The 15,899-nt window shown below is 42.9% G+C and overlaps 1 protein-coding gene across 24 annotated transcripts in view; it reads left to right on the top strand.

Moving 5' to 3' along the window:
* LOC129030871 (DNA-binding protein RFX8-like) overlaps positions 1 to 15,899 on the top strand; it is a 103,048-nt gene that overhangs the window by 33,062 nt on the left and 54,087 nt on the right. For 19 of the 24 annotated variants that reach the window (XM_054476684.2, XM_054476690.2, XM_063649150.1 and 16 more), the window contains 2 exons: positions 1,142 to 1,265; positions 15,253 to 15,314. In XM_054476684.2, coding sequence (XP_054332659.1) covers positions 1,142 to 1,265; positions 15,253 to 15,314 — 186 coding nt within the window. Of the gene's footprint in view, positions 1 to 188; positions 367 to 499; positions 1,041 to 1,141; positions 1,266 to 15,252; positions 15,315 to 15,899 lie in introns of those variants that run through there. The other 5 variants (XM_063649156.1, XM_063649157.1, XM_054476695.2 and 2 more) reach the window with 4 other exon arrangements.

Below are 15,899 nucleotides of genomic sequence, written 5' to 3'. Positions count from 1 at the left end.
GGCCTAGTGTGCCTCATTCCAGAAGATCAGCTGTATACTGCCTATATACCCAACTAGAGCAAAATACTCATATTATGCTCTAAAAAAACAAATGCCAGGGAGATGTATTGTCTGTAAAGTCTCTGCTAAATAAATATTCCTCTTTGTTTAAGAGTTATACTGGCTTGCTTTGTGTATTTTTTTTAAAGAACGACAGTCTATCCCACTGGGAAAGGAAGGTCGTGGCTGGATGTCACTACGGACGCTCTCTGACCCAGGCCACCTTCACCACTCACCCCCACACTCACATACTGCTGCTGGAACAGGCACCTGGCTGTCCCCAGGGGCCGGGGGTGGTCTGTGAACCTCAGCCAGAGCCCTTCATTGGTAAGGAATACACTCTGTCCCCAGACCAGGAGCATTTGGGTAGTTGAAGGTCCCACTTTGAGCAGAGGTCACAGGCACCGCAGGTGCGTTCACAGGCACTGCTGCATTCTCTCTGTGCTGCTCTGGCTCTGTACCAATAGGGAAGAAAGCAGAGCCAAAGCACTCTGCCTCTCTTGGTGTGTCTTTGTGTCTTGCGTTTTACACCTCATTGCAATTCAAAGACTCCAAACATAATGGCCTGCCCTAACCACAGGGGTTTAAGAACCATGCAAGCAACTGCTTCAGAGGAACAGGGATCACAGAGGGAAGGATGTGAAAATGGGGCCTGGGAAGCCAGGTTGGCCTGCAGGGGTGATAGGATTTACCTGGGTATTGTTTTGTGTCTTATTCATAAAGTGGAATAAATAATTCTCCACTTTGTAGTTATGTAGCTCTTGGCTGTAACCTTTGTAAAGGTCTATGAAACAGCGTCTGCTGAAGTCCTAATTTGAACTTCTTTTTAGCATGCCAACCTGCCAGGAAACAAACAAAAACAGAAACACGTTATGCGCTTCTGATCTTCTAAAAGCCGCAGTCAATATACTTAACACTGGCCTAAGGACAAATGGGTACATAGTGATGCCAGTTGTGAGCCTTCGCAGGGATTCATCCAATAAATTATACATGTTTCATAAGTATGGAATCTCATACACATCTTGACCATTGATTTTGTCAAAATATTTTGCTCTAGAAAAACAAATGCCAATTTCCTCTTCTTTGTCCTCCTCTCCTCCAGGTTGGTCGACAACTTCTGCATTTGCAAAGGGTGCAGCCTCCCTCGCTGTCTCATGTATGAGATTTACGTGGAGACTTGTGGGCAAAACACTGAGAACCAAGTCAACCCAGCCACCTTTGGGAAGGTAAGTTGTTGAAGATTAAGAACGCTCTATTCACTGAGTGCAAAAAAGGGAAGCAAGTTATTGGAGGAAATGTTGCAATGTATTTGAGTCTAATGGATTTTCAGTGGGTATCTTTGGCTTCCTTCCCACCAGCTGGTCAACATCCTTCAGCTAATTGAAGAGCCGTCCTGTTAGCCACTTCCCTTTGTCCACACTTCATAGTGAGGGGCCGCGAAGGATGAGGAATGGGTAGCACCTAAGGGAATGTAATTATGGCAGCTCCAAGCACTCCTCAGGGAGCCAGATTTGCTGGGATGGTATTCCCTGCATAGAAGCACCAAGCTCTGAGAGCTGCTTTGGCACCACACAAGCTGAGAGCCACTTTGTGATATCGGACAACTGATGTTTCTCATAATTTGGTTGTGCTGAGAGAACTTATTGGCTCTTAAAAGATCTCCTCTGGAGATTAAGATCTTCTTTTTTTTTTCCAAGACAGAATTTCCCTCTTGTTGCCCAGGCTGCAACAATGGTGCAATCTTGGCTCACTGCAACCTCCACCTCCCAGGTTCAAATGAGCCTCCTGCCTCTTGCATCTGTATGTCCAGGAGTGACCTTGCAGTGTCAGGGAGTGCATGGCTGAGTGACATCAAGGGATGTGGCCAAACCATTATCCTCCCCACAGCAATCCTGTGGATTTCAATTGTACCTGCAAAACATCGAAATGATTAGATCCATTCTTCCAAACACAGTCTTCATCTTTGAAACTTCTGGTCATTTGTGGAAACTCTACGTTTCTGATAGTCACAGAATCTTCTAATATGGAGGCTGCTCACATATTTGAAACAACTGTTCACCTCTCCCTGTCTTCCCTTCACCTCCCTGCCCACCTGTTTTGTTATGACTTCAATTATTGATGTTTCTCTTAAAGGTGGCCCCAAGGGTGCAACCCACTGCCTCAGATGTGCTCAAAGGACAAGAGCACTTACCTTTTTTTGGCTACTATTGGCTTTTATTTTTCTGTATCTGTTCACTTTAAGCTTGTAGTCAACAGAAACAACCCTTAAGTATTTTTTTCTAAAGAGTTGAAACTAAGGTAAGCCTCCCAAAACAGTCTTGTAAACTGTAAAATATTAATACTCTATATAAATACAAAATGTTGTTCTTGTTATCAGACTGTTATCATCATGTAATTAACTATTTGGACCCAAGAGTAGTTATACTCTTATTCCTATTGTATTTTACCTCTTCAGTTTTTTGTGTTTTTTGTTTGTTTGTTTTTGTTTTTTGTTTTTTTGAGACAAAGTCTTGCTCTGTTGCCAGGCTGAAGTGCAGTGGCACAATCTTGGCTCACTTCAACCTCCGCCTCCTGAGTTCAAGCGATTCCCATGCCTCAGTCTCCCAAGTATCTGGGACTACAGGTGTGCACCACCACGCCCAGCTAATTTTTTGTATTTTTTTTAGTAGAGAGTGGGTTTCACTATGTTGGCCAGGATGGTCTCGATCCCCCGACCTCATGATCTGCCCGCCTTCCTATGTGCTGGGATTATAGGGGTGAGCCAGTGTGCCTGGCCACCTATTCAGTTTTGACCTGCAGTTCTATTTCTCACTATATTCTTGAATCATAGAATTCCCAACCTGCTTCATCTAGTCTTCCCTACCTGCTGAAGTGGCTATGTTTGAAAAGTGTGTCTTATCAAGTCATCCTGCTAGGTGACTCTAAGGCTTTCCCACTAGCTGGGAATTCCCCCAGCTGCTCTCATCCAGGTCATATTTTGCCATTTCATCACTCCAAATATTGGGAAACATCATCCAAGGCTGAGCTGAGTGCTGGGTATCCTGGCCCTGCAGCCTTTTCCCATCCAGCCATCTACTACCCTTATCAGAGGGAAGTGGGTGACTTTGGCTTGATGTGTTTTAGCTCCACGGGATTCCTACCTCCTTTTCTAACATAGCAAAAACTCTTTTTCATGAACTTTTAAAGATCTTTTTATAAGGCTGTTTCACCTTCATGGTAATTCCACTGCAAAGCATTAGAAAAAAAGTTAAAGGGACTCCAGTGTGTGACTACATGCAGCTAGGAAGCATTTTTTATCTCAGTACTCTCAGATTCCTCTAGAATTCCTCAAGATGCCAAGGTACTAACTTTCAGCTCTCATTGGAAATTTGCCTGAAAAATGGGCCACATCAGTTGAGCTGGTATTGGGAAGGGTCTCTGTGCTGCTGAATTTGTGACTAAATGGAGAAGGGAGGGGAAAGGAAAAGGATATGATCCCAAAGTATGTTTACAAGAGAAACAACCAAATCCGCAATTCTCACTTCCTCCCTCCTCCCCTGGGAATAGAGTCGGTTTCTCGCCAAGTTCCTGTGCAGATGTTGGAATGTTTCTTGCTCTTTGTGGCGGTACTGGGCATGTGATGGGTAAGGCTCATTCCGGGTACAAGTGATATTTTACATGGATTAGGGAATTTCCGGAAGGCTGACTTCCTCTTTTGAAATAACATTTGCTGATGTTTTTCTGATTATAAAAGGACTACATCCCTTTTGTAGGAAATGTGGAAATTAGAGGAGAATGTGTAAAAAGAAGAAAATGAATGCCAGCTATCACTTCCCTGTCCAGAGATACAGGCCCATGTGTGTAGTTCATTTGCAGATGTGCACACTCACTCATGCACACATATGGGACCGGCAGGAGCTGGAGAAGTAACCACATGGCGACTTCATCTTCCTGTTCTGTGTCTGAAGGTGTCCAGTGGCTGGTTCTTCCTCAGCTCCTGAGTGAGCATTTGAGCAATCAGCATGACCTTGCTGGAAACTCTTGGATGACACCAAGTTTTGTTGTCACTGTAACTACCCAACAATGTCATCAGTCTGATGCTTAGAGTACCCAGTCCCAGAAAATATCAAAACTCTGAACTCAGTTTAAAGTAGAGCTGTTTCCTCACCCCCTCCAGCTTGGTATCTTGCCACAGAGAACTAGGCCTGGGGCTTCTTCCCTCCCTCTGCCTCCTCCCACAGCTCACCAGGTGTGGCCTGACCCTTCTGGGAGGGAGAGAAGGAGGTAAGTGGCTGGACAGTACTTATTTCATGGCTGCAGGCTCTGGGGGCAGGCGGACCCTGTCTCCCGGTGGTAGTGTTCAGCATGCATCCCCAGGGACTGTCCCAGTGTGCATCCCCAGGCTTGGTGAAAGACCCTTTTCAGCGGTCACATGCTGCCTGCCCGGCAGGCTATCTGCCAGGGCTGCTGTGGCTGACTGCCTGACCAGGGGTCTCACAGGGCAGAGTCTGGGCTCTCCCACATGCCAGCTCTTCCATGGAGAGGACACAGCCATTCTCAGCCTGCACAGACGGTGGATGAGCCGGCTGAACCCACAGCTGCACCCATCTCTTCCACTCTCCTGCCAGAGCTGCTGGCCAGCCCTGCCCTCACTGCCCACCAGGAGTCTGAGGCTGCTCTTTGAGTGACTCAGGCCTGAGGGGGCCCACACCCCTCCCACACCAGGGAAGAGGGTGGTCTCGAAGCCGGAAAGCCCCTTATGTGTCCTATCCTCTCTACCTCATTGTGGGGGATTAGTGTTAAGGGCTTCTGTAGCATTCTATAACCACATTTCAGCTAAATGCTGGAAGACACAAGTCCCCTAGGGTATGTGTCTCACAATTCACTTTATGGCATGTTATCTGCTGTCTTTTTGCCTCATCCTGTCATACAGAGGCTGCAAGGCTGGATGGATTGAAAGATTGATGTGTGGATGGATGATGGACGGACAGATAATAATTAGACAAGAGGACCCCTGAGAAGACTTTCTTCTTCCTGATTTGATTTTTGTTTCCTCTTTGGGCCTTGAGTACTGCATGGCCTCTTTATTGCTTCCTTACCTCCTGGCCACACCTATTATAAAGACTCCTTTCGACAAACTCTTCTTCAGTTATTTTCACTTGAGTGTGCTGTTTCCTATTGGGACCCTAACTGATAAAAATAAATAGGTAGATAGACAGACACACAGGCAGACAGACAGATAGCCATCAGGTAACGTGGTAAAATTTTTAACAGCATCAAGCCTGGAATGGAACTTCTTAGATTGTAACCCTGGGTAAGATAACCATCTTGTTTCCACTTCATCGTATATAAAGTGAGGATATTAATAATAGTAATATTAATAATAGTATCTACTTCATGAGGTTCTTTTAAGAAATGAATGAGAAACAGATGTAAACGGAATAAAACAGTCCTGGGACGTGGAAAGCCCCCAAGAAATACTAACTTTTATCATTCTTTTTGCCTCAAATATCATAAGCATTTTCACATTAAGATATTTTCAAGTGCATCTTGTATAATAGCTGTGAAATATTTTGGGGGGTGTACCATAATTTATTTAACCATATCCCCCCCTTTTTTTTGAGGCAGAGTGTTGCTCTGTCACTTAGGCTGGAATACAGTGACATGATCTCAACTCACTGCAACCTCTGCCTCCTGGGCTCCAGCAAGCCTCTCACTTCAGCCTCCCAAGTAGCTGAGACTACACGTGTGCCACCACACCTGGCTAATTTTGTTTTGTTTTGTTTTGTTTGTAGAGACAGGGTTTTGCCAAGTTGCCCAGGCTGGTCTTGGACCCCTGGGCTTAGGCAATGCATCTGCGTCTTGGCCTCCCAAAGTGCTGGGGTTACAGGTGTGAGCCACCGCGCCCAGCCTAACCATATCCCTTATTGGAAATACAGGTTGTTTGTAATTTTCCTTTGTTTTAAACACCGTAAGTCCCCATCCATATCTGGTCATTTTTTTTAGGATAGATCCCCACATGTGGCCTGCTGAATTGCTTTTTGAAACCAACTATAAACAATTGCAGTCAGTTCCCATCCCTGATGATGATTCATGGTATTCTTACACAAATTCATAACATTCCTACCCCAGAAAACTTGCTGGGTAAAAATTAGAATTAGCTGTTTCTACTTGCATTTATTGGATTATAAGGTGAGGACTTTTGCATGCGCTTTGGTCATGTGTATGTTGTGTGTGTACATATTACCACCAGATCATTTTCTACTGGGGTGTATTTCCTATTGATTTGTTTGAGTTCTCTCTATGTTCAGGATATAATTTTTAACTTAATTATATTTTCTGCAAGTTATCCCAGTTGATTTTTTCATTTTAACTGTGTTGTGTTTGCTCTCTATATTAAAATGAAATCACAGGATAGTCTGGGGTTGGGGTGACTCAGTATTATCCAATGTACAGAGTGTTACTTTGCCAGACAATCAGGCACTTTACTTCTGCTTTTCTCTCCCAAACACCAGATTATTTCTCAGGGCTAGAATCTGAGCCTGCTGCATACTTTCTCATAATTTCTGTAGGTACTTAAGATGTGCATCTGGATTTTGCTTTGCAACTAAACATATAGGAAGGCTTTTCAATGATTTTCTTAAGTTAGAGGAGATGAAGTTGTCAGAATCTCTTGTTGACAACAGGAATTTCTAGCTTCTAATACTGCATTTAGATTTGGCTGACTTTTCCTTTTGTCTCCTGTCATTTTTCTTTTCTTTTCTTTTCTTTTTTTTTTTTTTGAGATGGAGTCTCACTCTGTTGCCCAGGCTGGGATGCAGTGGCATGATCTCGGCTCACTGCAAGCTCCACCTCCCGGGTTCATGCCATTCTCCAGCCTCCGGAGTAGCTGGGACTACAGGTGCCCACTGCCAGGCCCAGCAATTTTTTTTTGTATTTTAGTAGAGATGGGGTTTCACTGTGTCAGCCAGGATGGTCTCGATCTCCTGACCTCGTGATCCACCCGCCTCCGTCTCCCAAAGTGCTGGGATTACAGGCGTGAGCCACCGTGCCTGTCATCTCCTGTCATTTTTCTCCTGTACATTTTGGTTCTCCTTCCCTGAAAGACCCTCTGCATTTGGAGGCATGATCAAGGTGTTAATTGTGTCAAACTTGCCTACCCTGCTCTTTTTTCTTGCCTCCCCCTCATCCCAGCTTGTGTGGGCTTCCTGCAGGAAGAGGTAGGACCTGGAGTCAGAAAAGAGGAAAAATGGTTCAAATTTCCATCAAATCCCACTGCTTGGGAGCTAATTTAAAAAAAAAAAAAGAAAGAAAGAGGGATGCAACATGAAACCAAGCAGAAGCAAGGACTGAATGATTACGGACAGGGTGTAGAAAAAGAACAGAAGTAATTACTTGACAGCTCCAAACATCGTGGCTTCCCTGCTCTGTGTTTCGTAATTTCATGATAATCCAGGATTTCCACTCAACACGCATGTCGTGGATGCCACGCTTGTCATGAACCTCGCTGATTCGGAAACTAGACCAGACTTCTATTGGTCATAAGTGTAATGTCATGGCTCTCTAACAAAGTGCTGATAAACAAGATAGCATTCACTAATCAAACCCAGAAAGTGAAAACAAATTAGGCAAACAAATGGATAATAAAAAGTGAAAATGGGGTCTGGCTTCCAAGATGGCCGAATAGGAACAGCTCCTATCTGCAGCTGTCAGTGAGATCGACGCAGAATACAGGTGATTTCTGTATATCCAACTGAGGTTCCTGGTTCATCTTGTTGGGACTAGTTGGACAGTGGGTGCAGCCCTTGGAGGGTGAGCTGAAGCAGGGTGGGGTGTCACCTCACCTGGGAAGCTCAAGATGTTGGGGGATATCCTTTCCTAGCCAAGGGAAGACATGACAGACTGTACCTGGAAAAACATTTCACTCCTGCCCAAATACTGCACTTTTCCCAAGGTCTTAGCAACTGGCAGACCAGAAGATTCCCTCCTGTGCCTGGCTCAGTGGGTCCCACGCCCAAGGAGACTTGCTCCCTGCTAGTGCAGTAGTAGTCTGAGATCAACCTGCGAGGATGCAGCCAGGTGAGGGGTGGGGCAGGGCATTGGCCATTGCTGAGACTTGAGTTCATAAACAAAGCAGCTGGGAAGCTCGAACTGGATGGAGCCCACTGCAGTGCAACAAGCCCTACTGCCTCTGTGGACTCCACCTCTGTGGGCAGGGCATAGCTGAACAAAAGCAGCAGACAACTTCTGCAGACTTAAATGTCCCTGTCTGACAGCTCTGAAGACAGAGCCGTGGTTCTCCCAGCACAGCATTCAAGCTCTGAGAATGGACAGACTGCATCCTTAAGTGGGTTGCTGATCCCCACATAGCCTGACTGGGAGACATCTCCCAGGTGCATCCAACAGACACCCCATATGGTGGGTGCCCCTCTGGAACAAAGCTTCCAGAGGAAGGATCAGGCAGCAATATTTGCCATTCTGCAGCCTCTGCTGGTGATACCCTGGCAAACAGGGTCTGGAGTGGACCTCCAGCAAACTCCAACAGACCTGCAGCTGAGGGGCCTGACTGTTAGGAGGAAAACTAACAAACAGAGAGGAATAACATCAACATCAACAAAAAGGACATCCACACCGAAACCCCATCTGTAGGTCACCAACATCAAAGATCAAAGGTAGATAAAACCACAAAGATGGGGAGAAACCGGAGCAGAAAAGCTGAAAATTCTGAAAACCAAGCGCCTCTTCTCCTCCAAAGGATCACAGCTCCTCGCCAGCAACGGAACAAAACTGGACGGAGAATGACTTTGACGATTTGACAGAGATAGGCTTCATAAGGTCGGTAATAACAAACTTCTCCAAGCTAAAGGAGGATGTTTGAACCCATTGCAAGGAAGCTAAAAACCTTGAAAAAAGGTTAGATGAATGGCTAACTAGAATAAACAGTGTAGAGAAGGCCATAAGGGACCTGATGGAGCTGAAAACCATGGCACGAGAACTTTGTGATGCATGCACAAGCTTCAATAGCCAATTCAATCAAGTGGAAGAAAGGGTATCAATGATTGAAGATCAAATTAATGAAATAAAGTGAGAAGACAAGATTAGAGAAAAAAGAGTAACAAGAAATGAACAAAGCCTCCAAGAAATATGGGACTATGTGAAAAGACCAAATCTGCGTTGATTGATGTACCTGAAAGTGTCGGAGAGAATGGAACCAAGTTAGAAAACACTCTTCAGGATATTATCCAGGAGAACTTCTCCAACCTACCAAGGCAGGCCAACATTCAAATTCAGGAAATACAGAGAACACCACAAAGATATTTCTCAAAAAGAGCAACCCCAAGACACTTAATTGTCAGATTCACCAACGTTGAAATGAAGGAAAAATTGTTAAGGGCAGACAGAGAGAAAGGTCAATTTACCCACAAAGGGAAGCCCATCAGACTAACAGTGGATCTCTCAGCAGAAACCCTACAAGCCAGAAGAGAGTGGAGGCCAACATTAAACATTCTTAAAGGAAAGAATTTTCAACCCAGAATTTCATATCCAGCCAAACTCAGCTTCATAAGTGAAGAAGAAATAAAATCCTTCACAGACAAGCAAATGCTGAGAGATTTTGTCACCATGAGGCCTGCCTTAGAAGAGCTCCTGAAGGAAGCACTAAACTTGGAAACAAACAACCAGTACCAGTCACTGCAAAAACATGCCAAATTGTAAAGACCATCGATGTAGGAAGAAACTGCGTTAATTAATGGGCAAAATAACCAGCTAACATCATAATGATAGGATCAAATTCACACATAACAATATTAACCTTAAATGTAAATGGACTAAATGCCCCAATTAAAAGACACAGACTGGCAAGTTGGATAAAGAATCATTGCCCATCAGTGTGCTATATTCAGGAGACCCATCTCATGTGCAGAGACACACGTAGGCTCAAAATAAGGAGGTGGAGGAAGATCTACCAAGCAAATGCAAAGCAAAAAAAAGGAGGGGTTGCAATGCTTGCCTGTGAGAAAACAGACTTTAAACCAACAAAGATCAAAAGAGACAAGGAAGGCCATTACATAATGGTAAAGAGATCAATTCAACAAGAAGAGCTAACTATCCTAAATATATATGCACCCAATACAGGAGCACCCAGATTCATAAAGCAAGTCCTTAGAGACCTAGAAAGAGACTTAGACTCCCACACCGTAATAATGGGAGACTTTAACACCCCACTGTCAACTTTAGACAGATCAATGAGGTAGAAGGTTAACAAGGATATCCAGGACCTAAACTCAGCTCTGCACCAAACAGACCTAATAGACATCTACAGAACTCTCCAGCCCAAATCAACAGAATCACCACATCACACTTATTCCAAAATTGACCACATAATTGGAAGTAAAGCACTCCTCAGCAAATGTAAAAGAACAGAAATCACAACAAACTGTCTCTCAGACCACAGTGCAATCAAATTAGAACTCAGGAATAAGAAACTCACTCAAAACCGCACAACTACATGGAAACTGAACAACCTGCTCCTGAATGACTACTGGATAAATAACAAAATGAAGGCAGAAATAGAGATGTTCTTTTTGAAACCAGTGAGAACAAAGACACAATGTACCAGAATCTCTGGGACACATTTAAAGCAGCGTGTAGAGGGAAATTTATAGCACTAAATGCCCACAAGAGAAAGCAGGAAAGATCTAAAATCGACACTCTAACATCACAATTAAAAGAACTAGAGAAGCAAGAGCAAACAAATTCAAAAGCTAGCAGAAGGCAAGAAATATCTAAGATCAGAGCAGAATTGAAGGAGATAAGAGACACAAAAACCCTTCAAAAAAATCAGTGAATCCAGGAGCTGGTTTTTTGAAAAGATCAACAAAATTGATAGACCGCTAGCAAGACTAATAAAGAAGAAAAGAGAGAAGAATCAAATAGATGCAATAAACAATGATAAAGGGGATATCACCACTGATCCCACAGAAATACACACTACCATCAGAGAATAGTATAAACACCTCTATGCAAATAAACTAGAAAATCTAGAGGAAATGGATAAATTCCTGGACACCTACCCCCTCCCAAGACTAAACCAGGAAGAAGTTGAATCTCTGAATAATAGATTCTGAAATTGAGGCAATAATTAATAGTCTACCAATCAAAAAATGTGCAGAACCAGATGGATTCTACAGCCAAATTCTACCAGAGGTACAAAGAGGAGCTGGTACCATTCCTTCTGAAACTATTCCAATCAATAGAAAAAGGGAATCTTCCCTAACTCATTTTATCTGGCCATCATCATCCTGATACCAAAGCCTGGCAGAGACATAACAAAAAAAAAAAGAGAATTTTAGACCAATATCCCTGATGAACATCGATACGAAAATCTTCCATCAAATACTGGCAAACCGAATCCAGTAGCACATCAAAAAGCTTATCCACTATGATCAAGTCGGCTTCGTCCCTGGGCTGCAAGGCTGGTTCAACATACGCAAATCAATAAACATAACCCATCACATAAACAGAACCAATGACAAAAACCACATGATGATTATCTCAATAGATGCAGAAAAGGCCTTCAGCAAAATTCAACAGCCATTCATGCTAAAAACTCTCAATAAACTAGGCATTGATGGAACATATCTCAAAATAAGAAGAGCTATTTATGACAAACCCACAGCCAATATCATACTGAACGGGCAAAAAGTGGAAGCATTCCCTTTGAAAAGCAGCACAAGACAAGGATGCTCTCTCTCACCACTCCTATTCAACATGGTGTTGGAAGTTCTAGCTAGGACAATCAGGCAAGAGAAAGAAATAAAGGGTACTCAGTTAGGAAAAGAGGAAGTCAAATTATCCCTGTTTGCAGATGAGATGGTTGTATATTTAGAAAACCCCATCTTCTCAGCACAAAATCTCCTTAAGCTGATAAGCAACTTCAGCAAAGTCTCAGGATACAAAATCAATGTGCAAAAATTACAAGCATTCCTATACACCAATAACAGACAAACAGAGTGCCAAATCATGAGTGAACTCCCATTCACAATTGCTACAAAGAGAATAAAATACCTAGGAATACAACTTACAAGGGATGCGAAGGACCTCTTCAAGAACTACAAACCACTGCTCAATGAAATAAAAGAGGACACAAAGAAATGGAAGAACATTCCATGCTCATAGATAGGAAGAATCAATATCATGAAAATGCCATACAGCCCAAGGTAATTTATAGATTCAATGCCATCCCCATCAAGCTACCAATGCCTTTCTTCACAGAATTGAAAAAAACTACTTTAAAGTTCATATGGAACCAAAAAGGAGCCTGCATAGCCAAGATAATCCTAAGTCAAAAGAACAAAGCAGGAGGCATCACACTACCTGATGTCAAACTATGCTACAAGGCTACAGTAACCAAAACAGCATGGTACTGGTACCAAAACAGATATATAGACCAATGGACCAGAACAGAGGCCTCAGAAATAACACCACACATCTACAACCATCTGATCTTTGACAAACCTGACAAAAACAAGCAATGGAGAAAGGATTCCCTATTTAATAAATGGTGCTGGGAAAACTGGCTAACCATATGTAGAAAGCTGAAACTGGATCCCTTCCTTACAACTTATACAAAAATTAACTCAAGATGGATTAAAGACTTATATGTAAGACCTAAAATGATAAAAACCCTAGAAGAAAACCTAGGCAATACCATTCAGGACATAGGCATGGGCAAAGACTTCATGACTAAAACACCAAAAGCAATGGCAACAAAAGCCAAAATTGAGAAATGGGATCTAATTAAACTAAAGAGCTTCTGCACAGCAAAAGAAACTATCATCAGAGTGAACAAGCAATCTACAGAATGGGCGAAAATTTTTACAATCTACCCATCTGACAAAGGGCTAATATCCAGAATCTACAAATAACTTAAACAAATTTACAAGAAAAAAACAACCCCATCAAAAAGTGGGCAAAGGATATGAATAGACCCTTCTCAAAAGAAGACATTTATGCAGCCAACAGACATATGAAAAAATGCTCATCATCACTGGTTATCAGAAAAATGCAAATCAAACCACAATGAGATATCATCTTATGCTGGTTATAATGACAATCATTAAAAAGTCAGGAAACAACAGATGCTGGAGACGATGTGGAGAAATAGGAATGCTTTTACACTGTGGTATATTAGTTCAACCATTGTGGAAGACAGTGTGGTGCCGCCTCAAGGATCTAGAACTAGAAATACCATTTGACCCAGTGATCCCATTACTGGGTATATACCCAAAGGATTATAAATTATTCTACTATAAAGACACATGCACACATATGTTATTATAGCACTATTCACAATAGCAAAGACTTGGAACCAACCTAAATGTCCATCAATAATAGACTGGATTAAGAAAATGTGGCACATATACACCATGGAATACTATGCAGCCATAAAAAAGGATGAGTTCATGTCCTTTGCAGGGACATGGATGACGCTGGAAACCATCATTCTCAGCAAACTATCACAAGGACAGAAAACCAAACACTGCATGTTCTCACTCATAGGTGGGAATTGAACAATGAGAGCACATGAACACAGTGCGGGGAACATCACACACTGGGGCCTGTCGGGGGGTGGGGGACTGGGGCAGTGATAGCATTAGGAGAAATACCTAATGTAAATGATGAGATGATGGGTGCAGCAAACCAACATGGCACATGTATACATATGTAACAAACCTGCATGTTGTGCACATGTACCCTAGAACTTAAAGTATAATAATAATTTAAAAAGTGAAAATGACTATCACATTAGAAAAAGAGGAAAATGGTAAAATTATAGCATTCTCACAGGTTGGACTATGATGCCAACCTGTGAGCCCAATTATAACTATGGTTCATAATTCCCTGTTTCCAGAGAATTTTTTATGACAAGGGGAAATATCCGTGGCATAATGTTGAGGGAAGAAAGTAGAATGCAAAACTGCAGACATGCTAATTGTGTGATGCCAGGTATTAAATATGAAACCCAGAGAACACTTACACATATTGGGGCTTTGAAAAAAAGACTGGAGGAAATTACATTGAGGGTTTTTTGTTTTGTTTTGTTTTTGAGACCAAGTTTCACCCTTGTCACCTAGGCTAGAGTGCGATGCACTCTCAGCTCACTGCAACCTCTGCCTCCTGGGTTCACGCCCAGCTAATTTTTGTATTTTCAGTAGAGACGGGCTTTCACCATGTTGACCAGGCTGATCTCAAACTCCTGACCTCAGGTGATCTGTCCATTGTGGCCTCCCAAAGTGCTGGGATTACAGGCATGAGTCACCATGCCTGGCCAACATCGAGATTTAAATGGCATTTTCTCCAAGTGATATGTTTTCTTTTTTTCTCTCTTTTTTTTGAGACAGAGTCTTGCTCTGTCACCCAGGCTGGAGTGCAGTGGCATGATCTTGGCTCACTGCAACCTCCGCCTCCTTGGTTCCATTGATTCTCCTGCCTCAGCCTCCAGAGTAGCTGGGACTACAGGTGTGTGCCACCACACCTGGCTAAGTTTGTTTGTTTCTTCCTTTGTTTTGAGATGGAGTCTCGCTCTGTCACCAGGATGGAGTGCAGTTGTGCGATCTCCGCTCACTGCAACCTCCACCTCCCGGGTTCAGCCTCCCTAGTAGCTCCCTGCCTCAGCCTCCCTAGTAGCTGGGACTACAGGCACGCGTCACCATGCCCAGCTAATTTTTGCATTTTTAGCAGAGACGGGGTTTCACCATGTTGGCCAGGATGTTCTCAATCTCTTGACCTCATGATCCGCCTGCCTCAGCCTCCCAGAGTGCTGGGATTACAGGCGTGAGCCACCATGCCCAGCCTTTGTATTTGTAGTAGAGACCAGGTTGTAGAGACAGGGTTTCACCATGTTGGCCAGGCTGGTTTCAAACTCCTGACCTCAAGTGACTTGCCTGTCTCAGCCTCCCAGAGTGTTGGGATTACAGGCAGGAGCCACTGTGCCTGGCCTCCAAGTGGTATGTTTTCTTTTTGACACTTGTCTGATTTTTTTTCCCCAAAAATTTCATTTACATTTATTTTCTTTATTGTTACCTTATTACTTTATTATTATATTTATTTTCTTTATTGTTTGCTTATTAGAAAAGAGGAAAAGGAATGTCATTTAAATATTGTAAGACAAAAAATTGGAAGTTTGTTTCTAAGTTTTCAAGTTGCAACTTTAAACCTGGTTTATTCTTTTAGCTTGTGAGATTGGTTTTACTGGACCTTGGCACTTGGAGGCTGGGCACTAGAGGAAGCGCCAGGTAAGTTGAGAATTTTTGTTTTATTTCAAATGTTAAAAACAAGGATTTGGAAAATCACAAAATGAACGATAAAAAATGCAAAACAAAGCAAACTATAAATAACAACTCTTACCAAAGAGTGTCCACAATTCACATTAATTCCCAGTGCCTGAAATCATTCAGTTGATGCTAGAACCAAACACTGGCCTCTATTTTGTTAATATATGAAGGTTACAATATATTTTTATTGTTCTACAGTTAGGTAAGTGTCTCATTCTTGAAATATTTAAATAATTAACACACATCAAGTAATGCAACTGTCTCCCAGGCTGGAGTGCAATGGTGTGATCATTTCTCACTGCAGCCTCAAGTCCCTGGGCTCAAGCAGTCCTTCCACTTCAGCCTCCTGAGTAGCTAGGACTACAGGTGTGTCCCACCAGGCCTGGCTAGTTTTTGTGTTTTTTACAGACAAGGTTTTGCTAAATTGCCCAGGTGGGTCTCAAACTCCTGGGCTCAAGTGATCCTCCCACTTTGGCCTCCCAAAGCACTGGGATTACAGGTGTGAGCCACCATGTCCACCCTTGGAACTGTTTAATTACCCTTTGA

This window comes from Pongo pygmaeus, chromosome 12 (assembly GCF_028885625.2).
Source record: "Pongo pygmaeus isolate AG05252 chromosome 12, NHGRI_mPonPyg2-v2.0_pri, whole genome shotgun sequence".
NCBI classification, from domain to species: domain Eukaryota; kingdom Metazoa; phylum Chordata; class Mammalia; order Primates; family Hominidae; genus Pongo; species Pongo pygmaeus.
The sequence above is the reverse complement of the archived record's forward strand: the minus strand, read 5'-3'. Positions and strand labels throughout refer to the sequence as shown.